General features: G+C 56.3%; 4 protein-coding genes across 4 annotated transcripts; 2 read left to right on the top strand and 2 right to left on the bottom strand.

Moving 5' to 3' along the window:
- Positions 1-45: 45 nt before the first annotated feature.
- Positions 46-15726, bottom strand: KRP23_12846 (Dynein-1-beta heavy chain, flagellar inner arm I1 complex; the record flags this gene model as incomplete). Its single annotated transcript, XM_067883488.1, has 9 exons — positions 46-426; positions 510-688; positions 754-4120; positions 4202-4345; positions 4414-6274; positions 6343-7676; positions 7742-7921; positions 7986-15033; positions 15089-15726. The coding sequence occupies 9 exons, from the start codon at positions 15724-15726 to the stop codon at positions 46-48; spliced, it is 15132 nt and encodes a 5043-aa protein (XP_067738928.1).
- A 263-nt stretch (positions 15727-15989) lies between these two features.
- KRP23_12845 (WD repeat-containing protein 89-like protein) lies at positions 15990-17135 on the top strand (the record flags this gene model as incomplete). Its single annotated transcript, XM_067883487.1, has 1 exon — positions 15990-17135. The coding sequence occupies one exon, from the start codon at positions 15990-15992 to the stop codon at positions 17133-17135; it is 1146 nt and encodes a 381-aa protein (XP_067738927.1).
- Positions 17136-17429: 294 nt separating this feature from the next.
- On the top strand, positions 17430-18654 carry KRP23_12844 (Calcium/calmodulin-dependent protein kinase type 1; the record flags this gene model as incomplete). Its single annotated transcript, XM_067883486.1, has 2 exons — positions 17430-17515; positions 17601-18654. 2 exons carry the CDS (start codon positions 17430-17432, stop codon positions 18652-18654), a joined length of 1140 nt encoding a protein of 379 aa, XP_067738926.1.
- A 145-nt stretch (positions 18655-18799) lies between these two features.
- KRP23_12843 (putative beta-glucosidase btgE) lies at positions 18800-20497 on the bottom strand (the record flags this gene model as incomplete). The annotated part of the gene is made up of 1 exon (XM_067883484.1): positions 18800-20497. One exon carries the CDS (start codon positions 20495-20497, stop codon positions 18800-18802), a length of 1698 nt encoding a protein of 565 aa, XP_067738925.1.
- Positions 20498-21511: the final 1014 nt, after the last annotated feature.

The raw sequence follows: 21511 nt of genomic DNA, 5'->3' as shown, positions 1-21511 counted from the left end.
GTTGACGGACAATTATTGTCTATTTGTGTAATGGGTACATCGATGCTAGTCAAAATGTTGCTCAAGTAGGAAGAGCGCGGCACCTTGCACTGCCATGACTCCAGCGTTCTCGCCTGGCACGGGTATGAACACATAATCCAGTGGGGTCTCCAGCACTGCCAATTGGTCGGGGGATTTGTATAGCGGACAGCGATAGAACCCCAAGTTGGTCGCGGTTTGGTTCGGAAGCGGTCGAGGGTCCTCTCTGCCCGCGAACCGTGAAGACGGCAACATCAAACCTTCTGGTGCGAAGCGGAACCGAGTGGTAGCGTGCAGTGTCAATGGCGGGAGCTGTTGGTATCGACCGGGGATTGCATTTGGGGTCGGAGGTGACGACCCGACCTCATGTTCCGTTAGAGTGCACGAATCCAGATTCCACCTCGCGTTCTGAAGCACATCGCCAACCACGCAAGGGGATCAGCAACGGATGAAGGGAAACATAGAAATCAGGTACCTTAACGCATTCGTACCGATAGGAACAACCCCGATAGCACGATGGAGCCAAGGACGTCCTCTACAGGGTTCGGAGTGGTCCCGTCAGTTTGAGATTTGGGAGATTGAGCTTCAAGAGGCAGCACCACAAACGAAATCTTCCGGAGAGGGATGTCCTTGCTCACCGCGATGCTGTGGCGGAATGAAAACAATAGAGCTACATGGTATAACAAGGGGCACGTGAGCTTAATACAAACACGTTTGCAAGCCAACCCGACCAACCTTTCGGACGTTGCAACGCAGGTAACCAGATTGAGTCGATCCTGACGGGAGCAAACGCCAGCACTGATTGCTGGTGCGTGTGGAAGAATGCAACTGCTTCCTGGAACCAACGCAGCCAGGGTTTCAACCGCGTCGGCGTCGAAAATCCTTCGCTGTCACCGGATCTCACGGCTTCACCCCTCCACGTCGGGGGCAAGTCACCTCGAGCTAGAGCATGGACGGTGGTCATCGTTTCTGTGTGTAAGAGCTCCACGCTATTCGTTCGCAACGATAAAATGGTCTCGGCGCTAGTCCAAACGAACGTCAGGTAGGCCTCCATGGCTGGGAGCTCAATCTGGACCAAATGTGCGGTTGGCTGCTGCTGCAACTGCGTCAGGAGATACTGCTGCCTTCGAAGCGTACTGACTCGCCCCTGTCGAGTCGGAGGGTGGCGAATCGAGTTGCGGATAACCAAAGCTTCCACAGAGCTACTAGCTTTTCGTTTGCCCCAGCTACTGATCATGCTCTCCCGCTGCTGCTTCTGCAGTTGCTGAATGCTGCTCGACAGACTGGACCTGTCCGGGAATTCGGCCGTCAGTTCCTCCAGGCATTTTTGGGCAGAAGGCAGGTTTGCGGCGACAGCTGCAGCAGCTCTACAGGAGCTCGTACTTCCATTCGCTAGTGGTGGTTCGCGATAGATACTCGCTACACTTGTCAAAACGGCTGATGTATCGAGTGCACGCTGTTGATGCTGCAGACCGATTGGAACCAGCCCAAGCTCGATCTGTTCAAAGAGATTCGCGGACGGAGCCATTGTCGTCGTCACTAGCCTCTCGCGCAGGTGCAGGATGCGCGACACGAGCGACGTGTCCTGGTCTGCGCTGTGCACATCAAGGGGGTCGTAGTGCAGACACCAGGTCAGCAGCTCTCGACATTGAATCGCTCGAACGTCCCCCCAGAGGCGACCCATGTAAACCAGGGCTGCAAGCTCAGTCAGCGTCTTCCCATGCGCTTCTGCGGCGGCTGCTGCAGACGGAGTGGAGGGCTGCACCAACGAAGCCGTCCCCGACGTGACCGTGGCTGCCACTATTCGTTGATGCATATGCAGCTGAATCAAACGTGTCGCTCGATCCAGTTCATAGTGAGAAACGAACATGTCAGCAGGAACTGCATTCGCAGTGGTAGCTGAGCCGTTAGTTGTCACGCCTCGCGGGTCCTGGAGACGAAGACGAAAACTCGAGTGGAAGAGCCACAGCGCCGCTCGAATCTGCTGCTGCTCTGCGCTACTGCGCTGAAGAGCTGCCGATATGGACGAGGCGTGCCGCGAAAGTGGAGCTGGACGACTTGGTGCTTCCTCGTTCTTCTGGGCCTTGTCCAATTTCTTGGTTTTCTCTACTTCTCGTCGCTCCTGCTCGGACTGCAAGTAGGCGTCATAATGCTGCCGGAGTGTCTGGGGCGGCTCCAAGAAGAGACGTTGAGCTGGAACAAGGGTCAAGTCACGATAACAGTGAGCGTGTTTGCTGAACTGCCTCGGTGTCGACAACTCCTCCACCAGCCACATGCGAAAGTTGTGGTTCGTAGACTTCACGTCACTCAGACGTGCGATCTGAAGCCGCAACGCATTGTTGACGCTCAAGGATGGCGCTGCAAGTGCGCCGTCGATGATAGTCCACCCAGGGTCCATCGATATCTCACTGATTCTTGTGAGTGCATTGACATCGCGAGCAACAGCGTCAATTTCAGTCGTCTTCGGGGCAGTTTGATCACGGTATGACCCAATGCCGCTACAAGAAGATCGAGCTATCGGATCTTGGCCCACGGACATGAAAGCAACCGCTTCAGCTGGGATCTTGTGTCTTCTTGCGCAATGCCGTACACTGGACGCACCAGCGACGACGAACTCGCTCGAGTCGGAAACAATAAGCAGCGGGGTCGAGAAGCTCGCAGTTTTGGCCACGGCGTTCAAACTGGGTCGGACTATCCCTCCTCCTTCTGCTGATGCACCCAGTAACGACAAGACCACTTGGTCTCCGAGCTGCGTTGCGATCATATCGTCGATCATGGGAAGCGGGAGTGTATTGAACAAGCACACGTGAATTTGAAGCTGTCCAAGTAAGCCCAGCGTCTGCTTTACCCACGGCGGCCACAGAATACGGTCAGGTTTGGCTGAAGGCTTTGTGCACCCGTGTCCACGAAGGTTCGAGACCTCATCAGCGTGTAACTTGTACATGGATGAAGACTTCATGTAGGCCTTCCAGTCATACGCATTTTCTGCCATATCATCGTACAGCGCGAGCTTCAATGCAGTGAGAGAGCCCCTCTTCTTGTCTCCACTTGCGACGTGAAAGAAGCCCTGCTGAAGTCTTAAGAACGCAGCAAGGAGATCGTCGTCTAGACGCTTTCGTGAGCTTCTTGAAGTGCTTGAAGCAGCTTCATCTGCCATTGCCAGAAGACCAGCGTCAACAATCATATCGGCAAAGCACTGTGCTGCTTGCTTCACCACATTAGGTTCGTCAAGGCTGCGCTGGAAGTGGTGACCGGCCAAACTGCGTCCTGAACTTAGCTTTAGAATACGCGCTCGCACTCCCTCCATCAAAGTTGACTGGGGGACGTCAAAATGCTTGCTCTCCTCGTTGTCAATTTCCCCCATGGCCAGCACCAAAGAGAGTAGATATGTTCTGTGCAAAGATGTCGGGAGTGCAGCGAGGCGTTGGCAGACGTACGACGCAGTAGTCAATGCCGTCACTGTAGCAACGTTCGAGGGCATGGGCACTGTTGAAGCAGGTTCTTGTGGCTGCTCTTCGCCAACAGAATGCCCAGTTCCAGGGGGTTGTTCAGGTACCGACAGTGCCTTCACAACGCACTCGGCAATATTCATCAAGGTGTGCGATAGCGAAATGTGCAGCGAAGCGTTGAGCCTTGCTAATCCTTCCTCCGCTAACATGAAAGCGCGGGCCCGACGAGCGAAGGTGAGCGCGTTCTGTCGTGCTTCATACAAACCTCGCAGGTCTTGTTGAAGCTGCTTTCGTGTCTTCTGAACCGCCAGAAAGTCATCTAGCTGCGCTGCGATGCGTTCCATTGATTGTTCGTCATGAAATCCCTGATGACCAGTACCAGGCGAAATCCACGCAGACAAGATAGGGACGGCAGCTGAGCTCAGCCCAGCGTTTGAAGCCTTTGCTGCTTCGTCACTCGCCGCACACAAATTCGTAAGAAAACTTCGGAAATGTGCCTCTTCCTTAGACTTTTCAACGCTCAGTCTCGCCTGTACCGACTCAATGTCACTCTGGACGATTGCACCGGAATTGCGACAGAATAACGCCAAGAAGTGATTGTCCATGTCTTGCCGGGTGGGCGTGAAGTCAACAGCAGCAAAGTGGCTCCAAGTCTAAAGTCATGCAAGATAACATCATCAGCTCTAAAAGTTCTCAAGAGTAGGAAAGCCTTACGAAGCAGCATCCAAACCAACCTTGGGTGTCCAGAATGCTGCCTTGTCGAGTGACTTGGCAGCAAAATATACTGCACAGCTGCTCTTCTCCCTGAGCAAGACAATCAACTCCAGGGCAGCGTCAATCGTAGCCTCCTCCCCTTCAGACGCGCTTTCTATCAGAATCTATCAAAAGGAAAGAGCAACACGTTTAGGACAAGTACTGGACAACAACTTTCAGGTGGTGGACGTACCATCGATGGCGGCGTCTGTGCTAGACACGCCTCAAGTGCGCGAATCAACTGTGGATCGCCAGCATCCAGGACGACCACAGCCCCAGCGTCATCGCGTGAACGATGACTAGTATTGCTACCATGTAGCGGCCGAGTTGGGTCACTTCGAGAAGACCCACTCGATGGCGTGATGCTACGGTAGGTCTGCTTAAGCCACGAGACGCCACGATCAAGGGGGTCTACGAGGAATGGAATCTTGAAACACACTTGGTGGACTTGATCCATCAGAAACAGACTGGTAGCAAGCGCCTCGTCCTCTTCATCGTGCATATCAACAATGACCTTCCGCAAGTGGGTCGCCAAGCCTTCTCCGCTTAATGCCCAGTGCTGCAGCATTGCAGGTATATCTGCGGACACAGGGTACGGATCGTTTTGAGGAGCGGCGAAGTGCTTCTGAATAGCTTCTCGACACTGTCGCACGAGCTTTTCCCGGTCTTCGTGACGTTTCTCGGCCCCGAAGACCACCAAAGCTGCTACTATGGCACAATCCCCAAGCAAGTTGACTTGCTGCTGCCCCACGCTTTCCAGTCGCCGTCGCGTGATGTCGTACCACTGCTTCATAACATGGCCGAAAGATGCGACCGAGGACTTCCACCGTAGCCTCGTTTCCTGAGTTCGCTGGAGCTCGGCTTCACGCTGGAGGTTGTGGGCGTGCAGCATGCGAAGCTCGGCCAAATGAATCTCGATGTCTACGAGCTTCTTCTTCTCGGCTTGAGCGCGCTCTTCGATGATGTGGAAACTACGCTCAGTCTCCTCGAGCAATCTCTGTGTCGGAGCCACGCGTTTCGTCGCTTCGAAGTAGCGGACCAGGGCCAGAACCCACTTGCACAGAGTTGTCGAAGCTAGCGACGCGCGTCTCATGTTTTCCATCGAGAAGTCCGGGTGATTTACGTAAAACTTGACGCGGTCGATCAGCGTGGGATCGATGCTGTCCTTGTCAAAGTTGCGAAGGCGGTCCAGAAAGCGGATGTCCGCCAGGATTCGCAGCGCTTCACTCCAAGTCGGTGGGACATCGAGCAGCACACAAACAGCTTGCATCGCTAAGCGCACGAGCTGGGGAGGGTGTGTGAAGGACTTCATCTCGACGATATGGTACTTGTTGATCTGTGACAGCGCCTCCGTGGCCTCTTGGACATCCGGTAGGGTCTTCGATAGCTCACGCTGGATGCCGGCGCGCTCGACTTCGATCTCGCTTTGAATCTTGGCACAGCGCTCCTCGTCCAGCAGGAACATCCGCCTGGCTTCTCTTTCGATACCTTCTTGAGCCGCGAGTTCTCCACTCGTCTCCACTACGGCCTGCGTCGCATCCATCTGGAGGAATTCGCTCGTTTCTTCCTTAGCCACACGGACGCTTGTCTGCGACAGCCTTTTCGCCAAAGATGTGAGCACTTTCCCCAAGTCGCGAATCTGGTGCTCGAGCTTCCGGTGGTGGAACGCAAACAGGACTTTAAACACCCGTAACATGTCGTCAAGCTGCGTGGTGGCGGCGCCAAACCGCCTTCCGCGCACGGTGGGAGATGGTGAACTCTGCCGACGATGCGTTCCGTCGCTCACGAAGTTTTCCGCCGCGCGATGGACTAGTATCATGACGTCTCGTAGCTGAGCGCGAACACCAGCGTCCGCAACGCGTCGAGCAGCTGCACCCGGCAAAGTGCTGGCGGGCTCGGAGACAGCAGATTCACCTAGGGATGTCCACTCATACAGCGCACTGTTGCAAACGGCTTCAGATGATACGTCCTGCCAGTTGGGGAACGTCTTCGGCACAAACTTGTAGTACACTGACGGCTGGAGCGTCATAAACTCGAACAGCTTTGCCGTGCACCTGTACAGTACCAAGTAGAGAGTGGTTTAGAACACAAGCTTCACATACTATGAGCCACGGGTACCCACCCAATGGACAGCACGATGTAGAGACTTCGTCTCACGTTCTCGCGGAAGATTGTTAGCAAATGCGCAGGTGAGTGAGTTGTTGGTCGCTTGGTGCCTCCATTCCTTTTATCTTTCTCACCAGGCGACGCCATCTCCTGCAGAAACGATGACCGAGTCGCAGGTGGTGGTGCCGTTCCTTTCGGCTGATGGTCAATGGCGTGAAGCTTCACTTTGTCCGCTGAGGAATACACGTGCGGTGGCAGATCGTCTTGACGGATTAAATACACTAGCAGTGCCACCTCGTCCGAGTTCAAGTCCTCAAACTCCGCGTAAATCACCGTCTGCGTTGCCTTCAGACCGGCCTCCAGCACGATGGTCTTGACGTGCTCGACAAAATCTGCTGGCCGCAGCTGTGCACTGACTTCGCGGTACTGGAAAGACAAAGTGCCGCATGCAACCATTGTCGCGCTGCGTCGATCGGCAGTGTCCGATCCGCTGAGCAGCAAATGCCGCGCGCCACTCTGCAGAAAGCTGTAGATGTCCAGCACGTTCTGCAGCTGGTGGAATGAAGGGGAAGCCGTCACTTTCTCATCTGGGAGACCAGTTTTCAGCGCCATCATCGCTAGTGAAGACCTCCGTATAGTCGCTGCTTCTTGTGCAAAAGTTGAGATTGAAGCTGTACCCGCTGGCACCAACTGACGGACAGATCGTCCACCTTTCCGTGGGCTACGTGGACTATGCCCGCCGTATCCAGACGTTTCCGGGCCAGAAACGAAAGGCTCAGACGGTGTCGGGTTGGGTTTTGCTGCTGTCTTATGGTACCAATGGAAGCGCTCCTCTCCGGCCGCAAACATCGTCGCGAGAGCTTTCGCATTTACCCGCGTGATCCCTTCTGTGTCTCCACAGTCCGCGAAGAAGTGCTCTTCTGGAGACCGGAGATATGCCAGACTTTGCGAACTATACCCAAGTTTCTTGGCGATGCGAAGCGCTGACGACTGAAGCTGATCTCGGTGCACCTGCTCGAGATGGCGATTCCGATGTAGCTGGAGCGTAAAGTACATACTCATCGTCTCGAATTCGGTCGCTGGGTCAGCTGGGACTCGTGTCAACGACACGTTCATCAGGCTAATGAACACGGACAGCACGCTGCCGATGTTGAAGATCAAATGTGGGGATACGGCCGACGGCTTCCACAAATGTTTCGATCGCTTGTAGATTTGGACAGGGAACTGGCTCAGGCGATGTACAACACCCGCCAGCTCTCCAAAGGGACCTTCGTAGCGTTTGCGAAAGTATGACGCGAACATGGGGACAACCTGTGCAAATACCTGATCGCTTTGCTCGGGTAGCCAAATCTACGGGCAGAGAACAAGACGTCAGCAAAAATCCAAAGAATATCCTCCAGATCTTTGAGACGTACCATGTGGAAGTGCCGCATCAACCGCGTTGGCACGTGGGGATACCCAAACGTTGTCAACGAAAAGGAGCACCACACTGCAAGATCTCGGAACTCCACATACTCTTTCGTGGCCTTGATAAAGCTTCCTTTTCCATCGGTCACTTGTCGGATCATGGCGGAGCACGGGCCATCCGCTTCCTCCTAGCAGCAACGAGAACGGAGTTAGATAACACGGACATAACCAAGTGAGTTGGTCGACATTTACCTGCGAGTCGAGATTCAGATTATCCAGCAGCAGTACCAGCGAGCGCTTGCCAACACCAGGACAGTGCGCCCCTTTCAGTTTGCCAGTCATCCCGTTCTCAATAGCTCTCTGGATATCGACTCCTGTCGTTGTGGGGCCAATCTGCACAGCGGTGGCACTTACACGTTCCTTTAGACCAAGCTCCCGCAAACAATTCTCCATAATGAGCGTTTTCCCAACGCCAGACTCGCCCACAACGAACGCGTTTGCTTTGGCTAGAGCAATCGCTTTCAGCCAGGCACTACAGCTGACTGTGAGCGCAGTGGGGACGTAGATGACGGACAAGGGGCTTGTGATGGTCGACGTGTCCCCCACGAGTTCCTCGTCGGCGTCAGCGTCTTCCGTATCGTCGCTCGTCACGATTCGTCCTCGCGCTCTCAGTATCGCACTCGTCCGACGCGGGAACTCCGTTTGGTAAGCAAAGCTGCTTCGGCGGGCCGCTGGCCTCGACAGTTCTACTAGCGATCTACTCCACAGGAACAGCATGGGTCGGTGCTCGTGAAAGCGCAAACCGACGTCGAACAGCGTGACGGAGGGGTCCAAGGTGAAAATTAGGTGCTCTTCGAGTAGCTGAGGTGCGATTTGGATGGCAGCGAGATGGAACTCCGTCCTAGCGCGATGCTGTAGAACCATACCGAGCGACATCGTTGCAGCGTAGGCAACCACAATTTTCGCGTCGGCCATCCAACCCGCGTCATCCTCGACCACGCCCTTCGCCACCTCAGCAACCAGCGGAGTCAGAATTTGGAGCATGTTGGCGACGGCGTGGGTGACCGAGCACTTCAAGAAGGACGGAGCGTGTCGTTTGAAAACGTCAAGAACCGCCGGCAAGTGGGACCTCATGAGCTTTGTGACGTATTCGCTGGTCGGCTCCTGCAACTTGGTCAGATGTGCCAAGCTTGAACGCGTACGTCTGGGCTGCTGCTGGTGTAGCCAAGTTTTGATCAGCAAAGTGTACGGCACCATGTGCTCCGTCTGCATGTAGACCAAGCCACATCGGCTCAGACATGCCGGAGACCACTGCTGTAAAGTCTCAACCTCGCAGAAAATCCGCAGGCACTCTTGCGTACACTCCAGCTGATCTCCATTCGGTAGGACCATCCTCTTGACACGTTTAGGAGACGCTTCCATCAGTCCGCGGAGAGGTTCCAACAGCGTTGGTGCATCTCGTACACCGTCAAAAACTATCCAGGATGCGGGTGCTAGGGAGCGAGTTGATGCCGTTGTTGAGGTGTCGTCCGCGTGAGAATAGTACGACCCCATTCGCGGAAGTTGCGCGTTTGGGGACGCGTTCCCTTCACTGCTGCTTGCGTGCTCCAAGGTGTAGTCGAAGCTGCTCTCATTTGACGCAGTATCAACGCAGTTCTGACGGAAAAAGTGACTGAAGAAGCCGTCATCCCAGGTCGAGTCTCCTGTAGCTTCGCCGTAGATGTCTTTTAAACTGAAAGCTTCTGGGTAGAGTCGAACGGTTCTAAGCTGTTTATCCAGAGCAGGATCAGTGCGTGGAGCGAATTCCCGACTCTCTTGACTGGCCACTTCATCGGCGATTATCGAGCCAAGGACGTTGATAGCAGTCGATTTCCCGCACACCCCGCGCCCAACAACCACAACTACCACCCGTTCCGACACAATTTGGTACAGCTCCAGTAGCTTGCGGACGTAGAACTCACTTACACTCAGCCGGCGCGCAGTGATTGCACTTTCAATTTTCATTTTGACATGTTTGAGCTCGGAATGCTCGTCTTCTTCATCGCTGCCATACGAGACAGCCGCGTCTTCAGCAATGTCAGGCTGTTCGTGATTATTTACCGAGGAGTGCGCTGTAGCATTCGCCATAGGAGCTCGAAGCGCTAGCATCCCGTACCCGTTGATTTCCAAGTCTGCTGCGTGCGGGAAAATGGCCCGAATACACTTCAAAAAGGCAACTCGCCTCTCGGGTATCACTTTGGCGTGCACTTCTTCCCAGATTGCAGCCACGAGAGACTTCTCAGCCGACTGCCAGGAGTTGGAATCCAGGCGAGAACTCACATTGCGGACAATAGCGAATGCTATGGGCAGTCGGCTTAGTGGCAGGTCCTTGGTAAATGGCTCGGGGTCGTTGATGAGGAGGCAGAAAAGCGCCTCCAGCTTCAAACTGAGCTGCTTCCAGCCCTTGAATCCGTTCACAAGCAGCAGTGCCTCCACAATAAGCTCTGGGCTTACACTAGGGCAGCAAACAGGGGCAAAACAACTTGTGAGACGCAGGAAAACCTCCTGGTGACGCGGATGCTGGTAGTCTAGCGAGCACGTCACCATGACGGCCAAGTCGGTATTCGTGATGTCGACAGGGCCGCCATCCAGGACAAGAGAGTCTTGGTGCGCTCGCAAGGCGTCCACTACCTGGTTGATCTCCTGCACGAAAACTCGCAGCATGGTCGACACCTCGATGCCGGAGAACGAGAGCCACACCGAGTTACTTTGTAGAACTCCCCGCAGTATGCGTTTGAAGTGAGTGAGTGTTAGCCCATTCGAGTAGTCAAAGTCCATGCACTCCCGGCCAGCCATTGCCGACAATTCGCGTACGAGTGTTCGCTTCCTTGTGCACGCCCCGCTGCTGGAGGAGTGTACCAACACCCCGTGCTCCAGGGATAAAGCGGTGCTCATTGCCAGCAGGGTGCGCTTGCAAAGAGGACTCAGCACTGGGCACGAATAGTTCCCACTGAACGAGTATTCGTACGCGAACGTCTTCACCAAGTGATGGACAGAACATTTTTTCTCGAACGGGTCGTAGTAAAATCGCGGTAGCTTGATCCACGTGAAGGAGTCTCCAGCCGCATAGCTATAGTGATGAACAGAGACCTCACTGCCTGTTTGATGCGCTGCCGCCGCTCCAACCGACTGACTCACGAGCGTCAACGGCTGGTCCTCGTACAGCTCCCGAATACCTTGGGACTTGTTCAGCAAAAGCGTTAGCATGGAACTTGCGAGCCACCGCTCCCTGGGGCTGGAACTCCGTCGCACGATGTACTCGATCAAGTTCGACTTCTTGAGCTGAAAGAGGTGCCAAAAGCGCTGCCACGCCGCCCCCGTACGATCGAGACGCACCAGCGGACTGACTTCGTGCGTAACTAAGATGTGGACACAGAGGAGAATTACTTGGAGAGGGTAGTCCTTCCACCCTCGCGTGTCCTCCACAGCAATTCGCGTGTCTGCTTCCGTTGGAGGAGTTGAGTTCTCCCCGCTCTCGCTTGCTCTCCGAGCAGAACCTTCACTGCGTGATAGCGTTCTCGCTTTCTTCGTTGCGCTCGTACGGGGCTTAATCAGTGGCTCAAGGTTGTCTTCAAAGAGGGTAACGAGACTTCCATCCATCGCGCTACTGACCGCCTCCACCATTGCAGCTCGTACGTGCTCGTCAAGCTCTTTCATCCAAAATTGCGGGTTCGCAGTCACGTGCAAGGGTTTGATCGGGAGCTCTTCTCCCACTGCAGACCCATAGACCGCATCGATATCAACGCTAGTAAGCGCCATCTGATCCTCACGACTTGTTGTTGAACCCTCCTCATCAGTGTCTCCGCTAGAGATTGCCGAAGGATTCGTCACAAGCTCTGGGATCCCTAGTGTTGTCCTTCGAGAGGGTCCCACGCGAAGAGAATCAATCCCACGAAAGCACTTTGAAACCATCCGGGGTAGATGTTTCAGGTCGCGGGCGTGTATCATCAGTTGGAATAGGTCGTGGTCAGAAAGGAAGTTAAAGCGCGGGAAGTGCTTCCTCTTTTCGTCGAGGTAGGTCCCCAGCTGGAGCCACAGCTTCGAGTACGATTCTTGCGCGCCGACAAGAAAGCCAAGGGTAACCACTTCCCGCAAGCACATCGATAGAGAGGAGGTCCCCTTCGCTGCGTGCATCATGCCTCTCCACTTGCGATCAATCGCCTGGAATTCAAAGGAGGCTTCGGTAACGCTATGCTGGACATCTTGGAGCGAGAACAGGAGGCTGAGCTTGGTGCGACTGCGCTGCACGACGCTCCATTTGTCCAACACTTCTTCGCAGTGGCGAACCTCGTCGCGCCACTGTACTAGCTGCAATTGAAGACTACCCGACGCCGTGACCTGAGCAAGGGACTGGATCGTTAGCAGGTCGTCTTCGAAAGACTCGAGTAGCTGGCCAGCTCGCGGGAGGTCGAGCTCGTGCGAGTCCTGGACTCGGATGATCGGAAGCGTAGCATCATGCAGCCGCGCCTTCATTGCGCTCAGTTTCTTTTCGGTCACTGCATCGTGGTTGGCTTTCTGCGTGATCTCTCGGATCTGCAGCTCAAACCTCCACAAGTCCCGACTGCGAAGAAATCCCAGCGTTACCGTAAACCCATCCGTTATCAGCACGCCGATGCTGGAGACGTAGTTGAGAATATCCATGAGCTTCAAAATCTCCTTCCAGTGGTGAATCTTGACCCAGGGCTGGGCCATCTCCTTCACCAGGCTCAGCTTCCGCAAGTAGTCGATAACGGCTTGATGAATGTTTCCTAGCATCTTCTCCGCGAACCCGGCTCGCTCCCGACTCTGGAGCTCCCGAATGACGGGCAAGAAGCAGTGAACCTTTTCAGCATGAGCTTCCCAGTTCTGCTCGCTGAAAATACCGTTCTCCATCGAGTTGATCGCTGCTAGCCACTGTAGCGTGAAAACGACGAGCTCCTGCACTTCGCCCCATTTGGTCATGGCTTCCGCCAGCGACGGAATCTCCACTACCTTGAGTCCGACCATTTTTTGGTACTCTTGATACAGCTTTGTCGCTTTCTCAATCGCCGCTAATTCCCGTACGACCTCCTGAAACGTGCCCACGTTCTTCTCCATGTCTTCCTCCTCTTCCATGGCAGAAAACTCGTCGTACATGCGCAGCAGCTTCTGGCATCGCAGCGCGTACTTCTGCAGAGCAGTGTTGACCTGGTACGTGATGTTAGGCAGCACCTTGGCAGCGAACTTGGCGTGGGACTGCACGAGAGCAGTGTACTTGCCCAAGAGCTGGTGCATGGTGTTGTACTGCGGCGATACTTCCGAGCCCAGAGGAGGAGCAAACCGCTTTAAAGCGCGGACTGTGTCGTCTACGTTGCGTATGTTCTGGTTCAGTTGCTTTTCGCCGTCCTTCAGCAACCGAACCTGCTTCATTTGCTCGCAGAAGAACTCAATGAGCTGCGGTCGGTCTTCCAGTGCCAAAGTGGCTCGCTGTAGTGCACCGACGCATTCTGCTACGCCTTCCACAGCCAGGCGGAAGAGGGTCGCATGAAGCGAGTTGCGCTCGTGAGAGATGAGGTCCAAGATCTCCGAAATTGAACGCCGGCACTGAATTTCGAGGAACCCAACTTTCCAGCTAGACTGCAGCTTTTGACACGCATGCTGGGATCGATCGAGAACATTCAGCCGGTGAGCAATGCTCTTCAAGAAGCGGGAAAGCTCACCGCCGGGAACCCCCGTAAGACGAGAGACATCAGTGGCTGGATGGAGCTGTGCGTTCCCAGCAGTCTGGCCATCCCCTCGAGCCACATCGCACCTTCGGACTGATTGCACCTCCACGTAAATAAGGCGCAGCGACTCGAATGCAAGCATTTGCTGCGCCGCCCGATCAAACCACACGGCAAGCTCCGTAAACAGCTCCTTCGTAGCTCCATCAAAGGAGGGGTCTCTCCTGAGAACCGATTGCAAGTCAAACCCGACCGAGTCGTTGGACTCGAACGATTGAGCAACAACGGCCAACACCCCAGTACCTCGGTTGTTACTCCACGTGATGGCGTTTTTGGTAAAGTGAAAGTTGCAGACAAGGCGAATGAGTCGTGCTAGGCCGTCCAAGAAGACGTGTTTTGTCTGGTCAAGCGAGGGCGAGAGCTCCAGCGTGTCGCCAACAATCGTCACGGCAGCACATATAGCGCCCAAGTTGTCTTCAGTAGACAGCGCCTCACGCAGGTGCTCGACACAGCCGAGAATCATCAAGTAGAGACTTTCCGTGAACATGTAATCCATCATTCGGATGTACGCTTCCAGCAACGACATGTCCAGAGCTGCCGTATCCTTTTGGCGTTGTAGATCAGTCTTGCGCTTGCGCATCGCAGCGATTGGAGCTGACTTCCACTTTGCATTGAGTGTTCGGACGGACGCAGCTTCGGCGTCGTAAAGCTCATCGAGACTAGTTGGAGGCTGGAGATCATCATAAATCTGCTGCACCATTGCTTCCATGAAACCAAGCAGCTTTTCTTTCGCATCGATGAGCTTCATTTCTGCAGTTGCTAACCGCTCCTTCTGGTGCTCTTGAACCGCGACGAGATCGACTGCAGGTATGGTACTCGGCAACGTCAACGATCGGATCTCTTGGATATCTCCAAGAGCGCAGCGTGAATGCAGCATCGGTTGAACGAAGGCTTGACGAGCGAGCGGCAGCGATTGGGCAAGGCGCTTGCAATTGTCTCGGTAGATAGTCTGGCGGATCGCCCGAATCCACCCAACAAACACTTTTCGCACGAGGAACTTTTGGAAGAGAGGGATCCCTGCCAGCAGAAGTGAAAACATCTTGCTCTCCATGATCCACTGCGACAGCGGAATGACCTCGCCGGATACATCGTTATCGTTGTTGTTCGTGTGATGCACGAGCGAGCTGGACGTCATCATGAAGTAGTCGCCCGCACCTAGCCGAGGGGCTTCATCGATCCGTTCCAAGTCGTACGGCATGTATTTCCCTGTCGAGACGGGCGCAGACGAAAACCCCAGCGACATCTTTGCAGTCTCCGCGGGGTTTCCTCCCCTGTCACTCTTTCGCTTGAAATACAAGACATCGCGCTTGTGTTTGGCGTCCAAGAACATCAGGATCGCGTCTTCAACGCCAGAAAATCTCGTCTTGGTGGGCGACGCGGGGACATTATTGTCAGTGCTGAAGGCGGCAGGTATTTCCTCCGCATCGGCTTGGACGCTCACACGCTTTAGTGTAGCAAATCGCTGTGCCAGTCGATCAAAGAGCTCCTTGTTCCTCTCCCGAAGCTTCTGCACGAAAACACTGCAATCAAACACATCAACACCCGTCCTCACCACATTTACTCGCTCCAACGTACCGATTCGAAAGCTTTTCACGAAATTCCGGCGCTGGGGTCGGCATTGGAGTCAACTTTCCTGGCTTCTGCGTCATCCGGGTCGACGCGGCACCAGCTTTCTCGCGAAATCTCCCCGTCTTGGACGCTCGTGGAGCGATTGGTCGGAACGGTGGGTCGTCTCTGAAAATCTCCGGCGGCTGCACCAATTTGCGGTGAGCGAGAGGGACGTGCACAGGCGAGTGCCAACTCTGTCGGTGACTCGTCGGTGCTGTTGCCGCTGTCCCCGTTGCACCCTGCACCTCCTCCTCTTTGGTCGCGACATTTCGCACCACGAAAGCCACTGGAGGTCGTCGACGCAGCTCCAGCAGCTGCGCTTCGTCCACATACATTGGGGACTGCTCGAACATGGTCGGGCGCGTATTGCCTGCGTCGCCACTGGAAGCGATCGGGTTCTGGTTGGCCGCGTCCGTATCCGTCGACGATTCGTCGGGATTCGCCGCATTATCGCGGCTTGCGGCCGGTTGGAGCTTGCGTTGCGATTGTCCCCGGACTGTTCCAGTTGCAATCGATCGAGGTGTCAGCGAAGGGGACGGAGGTCCCTCGAGCAAGTTGCGACGGGAAGTGGCGCCGCGAAGATGCCGCTTCACTGGAGCCTCCATGGCCGTAAAAATATCTTTTTTAGTACCAACGATCGATTACGCGACAGCAAGCGTCCATTTTGCAGTGGCGGTCGCGGAGGTGCGTGATTTCTTCCTACTTGTGCTGCTACAGACAAGACTTCAACTCTGGTATGAAGCAGTCGGTCGAGCATGTTGAAGCTGTTGCTGTTGAATATATTTCGCACTTGACCACATTATATTTCGTACTTACCATATCATCGCACATCAACCAGTGGACATGGCTACACACTGCAACAATTGCGATGCGAGGAGCTCTGGCCCGTGGCGGGCTGTCGCTGGCGCAGACGGCGGTGGCGTCGTTCTCGGCCTCGGGGGCCGACGACACGTCGCTGCTTGCCAACCCAAGTGCGGACTTTGACTACGACTACGTGCTGGACTGCCAGCCCACGGCGCACGGCAGCGGCTTGGCACTGGCGCTGTCCACGCGCACTGTGCAGCTACGCAGTCGCGAGACGCTGGCGCTCGTGCACGAGTTCCACGCGCACAACAGCACGATCCACGAGATCTGGACGTCAGCGTCCTCGCCGCACCAGCTGGCCACGTGCTCCAGCGACGAGTGCGTCAAGCTCTGGGACACGCGCGCGGCGCTGCCGGCCTTGGTGGTGCCCGTGGGGCGCGAGGTCTGGAGCCTCTCCATTGGCTGCGGTGAGACGCTGTTGGCCGCGGGCACCGACGAGCTCGCGCTCTTCTACGACGTGCGCACGGGCGCCAAGCTGGGCCAGTACGGGGACAGCCATGTCGACGCCATCACCAAGGTGCGCTTCCACCCGACGCAACAATCGTTCGTGGTCACGGCGTCCGAGGACGGCGTCGTGTGCGTCTTTGACTGCCGCATCCCGGACGAGGACGACGCGCTCGAGAGCATCTTGAACGTCGAGAGCGCCGTCTCGACCGTGGGCTTCTTCGGTCCGCAGAAGGAGAACATCTTCTGCCTCACGGGCACCGAGACCTTGGACCTGTGGAACCTCTGGACGGCCGAGAGACTGCACCACTACGCCACCATCCGCGACGACTGCAATCAAAACGGCCTGGCCACCGACTATTTAATCGACTGCGTGTACGACGACCAGGCGGACGAGCTCTTCCTGCTGGCGGGCAACCACGACGGCGACATGAACGCGGTCACCATCGGCACGGACGGCAAGTTGCAGCACGCGGCGGCGCTCAAGGGGGCGCACAAGGCCTGCGTGCGCTGCGTGTACTACGACCCGGAGACCACGACGCTCTACTCCGGCGGAGAGGACACGCGGCTCTGCAAGTGGATTGTGCCCAGTGCTGTCGGTAAAGCGGCCGAGGCCAGCGATGGCTCGACGTCTTCGAGCAGAAGAGCGACGGGGCTGGACCCTGCTGGCATCCGGAAGGCGCGCAAGGCCTCCCGGCCGTACTAGATAATAGAACTCGGTGGAGCGGAGAAATTCTAACCTGCTTTCTCACTTCTGTGTATAGTTTTGGACGCCATCGTCCTCGGTTTGTAGGAGAATGGCGAGTATCGAGCTGCATGAGGTCTAACCTGCTACCGTATTTAGGCCACGACCGACAAGAACGTCAATGGCAGTTTCCATCCGTGCTCGTGGTCGCTATTTTCTGCGGCTGCCTTGTCGCCCGAAACACCTCCTCATTCACCAACAAGGCTGCTCCAGGTGACCCCCACTGTCTCCTGCACGAACCACCCGAGCGACAACATGACGGGCATTATGAAGAAGGTCACGGAATTTTACAAGAAGGACGAGTGCAGCAAATACTACAAGCTGGGCAAGACGCTCGGAACGTACGTGCCCCCTGCGTACACAAGCCATACGGCGTTGGGAGCGCAGTGAATTGAGCACTGTGTCTGTTGTTTTGCTTTTATTCAGTGGAAGCTTCGCGACCGTGAAGAGTGCTATCAGTAAGGCGGACAACTCGCGCTGGGCCGTGAAATGCATCGACAAGGCAAGTCTGACGGCGGAGGATGAGGAAGCTCTGCGTGTCGAGGTGGAGGTGCTGCAGGTTGTGCACCACATGAACATCGTGCAGCTCAAGGAAGTGTTCGACTGCCACAAGACCTTCTACATGGTCATGGAGGAGATGAGTGGCGGCGAGCTTTTCGATCGCATCGTGGAGAAGGAGAAGTACTCGGAGAAGGAGGCAAGCTGCGTGGTCAAGAAGCTGGCCGATGCGCTGCTGTATTGCCACAACCAGGGCATCGTGCACCGCGATCTCAAGCCGGAGAACCTGCTGTACCAGTCCACGGACGAGAACGCCGAAATCAAGATCGCCGACTTTGGGCTCGCCAAGCTCATCAAGGGCGACTCGCTCATGCAAACGGCATGCGGAACTCCTGGTTACGTGGCCCCCGAGATCCTCGAAGGCCGCCCGTACGGAGCGGAGGTGGACCTCTGGAGTCTCGGAGTCATCGCTTACATCCTGCTGTGTGGGTTTCCTCCCTTCTACGACGAGAACAACGCTGCGCTCTTCCAGTCGATCAAGTCGGGCGTCTACGACTACCCGAGTCCGTACTGGGACTGCGTTTCCGACTCGGCCAAGGACCTCATTTCGAGACTGCTGGTGGTGGACCCGAAGAAGCGATTCAGCGCTCAGCAGGTGCTCGACCACCCGTGGGTGGCCGACATCCACGGCGTCAGTGGCGAGGTCCTGCCACACTTCACGCAGGAAATGAAGCGCTACAACGCCCGCCGTCGCTTCCGTGCTGGTATCATGGCAGCCAAGACCATTTCGGCCTTGCACTCGATTCAGAAGCGGGTGAGCGCCAGCGATTTCGAGCCACCTACTGCTGCAATAGCGGCCGTTGGCTTGGGCGCGTTGAAGCCTGCGGCTCCTGCTGCAAAGGAAGGCGAGACAACGCCGGCGGCGGTGCCAGTTGCGATCCCAGAGACCCCACCAGCTCCTGCCGCCCCTGTGACGCACTAGGCAGGTCCATGCAGCAAACCTATTTTTCTCCAGCTTCTCGAGGAAGCTCGTCAACATAAACTCTTATCTTAGCTGCCCGCATATCAAACTCACCGGAGACGACTTCAAAATTGATTCAATGACAAAACTGTGTTCCGTAGGAAACTTAAAGCGCGCAGATGTTCTCCGCCGGCGTGATGACCGAGAATCGTTGGTCCTTGTCTTCCTCCTCCAGCTCCTGAGCGCGCTTGCGGGTCTGGTAGATGAACCCGAAGGCAACCAGCATGGCGCAGGCGCCACCGGCAACGGCGAAGCCAACGACACCTCCGGAGCTGCCGCCCTCGCTCTGGGTGTTAGCCTCCTGCGTGCTGTCGTTGCCCTTGCTCGACGTCTGCTGCTGCGTCTCCGAACTCTTTCCAATGGAGTTGGTAGCAGTGCTCTGCGACGTCTGCGTGGTTTGAGTGTTCTGTTCCGAGTTGGAGCCGGTCGTGGAGTCCTGCTTCGTCGACGAGTCCTTGCTCGAGCTAGACACCTGCACACTGTTGTCACTGCCCGAGAACGAGGCCGAGCCCTGCTGGACCGAGCTGTCCGAGCCCGAAGCCGAGGCCGAGGCCGAGGCTACCGAGGACGTCGTGTTGGTCTCGCTTGAACCCGTGCTCTGGTACGTCTCGGGGGTCGGCGTGGGGGTGGCCGTGGAGGGCTCTGGGGCTGCAGTGGTTGGCGTAGGGGTAGTAGTTGTCGGCTCCGGGGTTGGCGCGGCGGTGGTCGGTGCAGGTGCTTCCGTCGTCGGAGCAGACGTGGTGGTCTGCTGCTGCTGGGACGTCGACTGCTGCTGGGACATGGTGAACTTGGACTGCGAGTCGGACGTGTAGAGGCCGAAGGTCTGCTCGTACAGCTCCGACTTGCTGGGCGTGTCGAAGAACTGGAAGTAGAACTTCTCGCTGAGCGAGCTGCTCCACTGCTGGTACGCGCTGTAAAAGGTCTGCTCACCCGAGAGGCTGCCGGTGTTGCCCGAGGACGAGCCGCTGGACGGCCAGCCGGTCTCCGTGAGCATCAGCTTGTCGCCGAAGCTGCTCATCATGGTCTGCCACTGCTTGTCCACGACGTCGATGGCGCCGTCGGCGGTCGTGCCAGGGTTGAAGAACGGGTGCACGTTCACGCCCAGGACGTCCACGGCCGAGACCAGGTCCGACCAGCCCGAGATGCTCTGGTAGTTGATCACCTCCGTGTTGCGCTGGACGGTGCCGACCTTGCACGATACGCGCGCCTTGATCTGCTGGATGACGCTGATCATGTCGCTCGGGACGCTCGAAACGCCCGCCAGGTTCTCGTTGCCGACCATGATGACAGCAACGCCGCCACTGTTGGCAGCCGAGATGGCGGCCTCCATTTGCTCCTGGTAGTCACTCTGCGGGTACGGCACGCCCAGCACGGCCGTGAGTCCGGCACCCGTGATGATGGGACCCATGTCCGTGTTGCCGAACTTGGAGATGTACGTGCGCACGCTGCTGAATCCGGCGCCGGCGATGGTTTCCATGTCGGACTGGACGGTGGAGGCGCTCTTGCCACTGGTGTGATCCGGGTCGTAGCAGACGCCGTTGGCGTCCACCTGCACCGAGAAGAAGGCCACGACGGCCACGACGACAGGTGCGAAGAACTTCATGCGTACTTTTGCCTGGAAAGTGGCGGCTAAACGCTCGAGAAGAAGGAGAGAGTGAAAGTGAGACTTGGCCTGTCCGTCTGCAACGCAGCAGTCGGACAGGAAAAGCGCGGCCTCAAGGTGGGAACGGCGATCAACGATCAGAGGAGGTGGGAACAGCAATGGGATCGGAGACTTGTGTGGCTCGCGAGTCGCGGCGGACATGCTGCTGCCGGCTCTTTCCATCTGGCGCGAGCGTGTTCGCGTTGCAGCGATAACAGTCGGCGCCACATGGCGAGACCGACCGACCCCATGCGAGTTGCTTGAGGCAGTACTGGTAGAGAGCTCCGCGTTGACGGAGCTCTGTTGCACGCTGCCCTGAACCAGGACTCCTGGCGGAATGGTCACATGGTGTATGTAGCCAAACGGTGACTGGCAGACGGCCTCAAGTGTGGCGAGGAGTCAACGCGCTCCAACGAGGGCGGAGCACAAAGCAAATCAGTCGTGTCCCCCCGCGCGGCAAGCGTTGCACGCAGCGTTACGCTTGACTCGAGTCGGAGTTGAACGGGGCTACCCGTCGGGGCAACGTTCTCTGCGCAGAACCCTTTCCTTGGCACCGCGTCGGTCACCTCCGACAGACCGGCTTTTGGGACTTCCAGCACCACGTTGCTGCTTGATCCTGCCATACTATAACAGAGCAAACGCGAAGAACGAGGACACGATGGCGAAGCAAATGAGACTGCGGTCTGTCGTGAACTGAGGCTTTTTCATGCCGCACGGCATTTACCGCTTATCAAACCGACACGGTGACGGCCACCCGCGCTGGTGAGCGCGAATGCCCGCGTGCCTATCCTTTCCATGGGACTCATTCTCTGTCACCTCACTTTGCCGGATTTGCCATGCTGAGCCTTTTCAGCCGGACGACGATGGATAGGCTAAGGCAACTGCGGCTCCTGTGGCGATCTTGAGTCAATGCATTCAAAGCTGATACTGTGGCCGTCTTACTGTTATTATCATACATATAGTTGTAGCTACGAACGCGTAGCTTACGGGTCGAATCTTAGGTCCTTCGTCTTGAGCTCAGACGCGAGGTCTTCCGGCGTTAGAGCCAAAATATTCGCAGGGGTCTTGAAATGTACGTTCGGGCTCACTTAAATCTTGCAGCGGCCCTTATGGACCAAACTTGAGGCCGTATCTATCGGACCGTCCGACCAGCTCTAGCGAATATGCTTGGTCGAT

Source organism: Phytophthora ramorum (genome assembly GCF_020800215.1).
Source record: "Phytophthora ramorum isolate Pr-102 chromosome Unknown Phyram_PR-102_s0016, whole genome shotgun sequence".
Taxonomy (NCBI): Eukaryota; Oomycota; class Peronosporomycetes; order Peronosporales; family Peronosporaceae; genus Phytophthora; species Phytophthora ramorum.
This window is presented reverse-complemented; position numbering and strand designations above follow the sequence as displayed.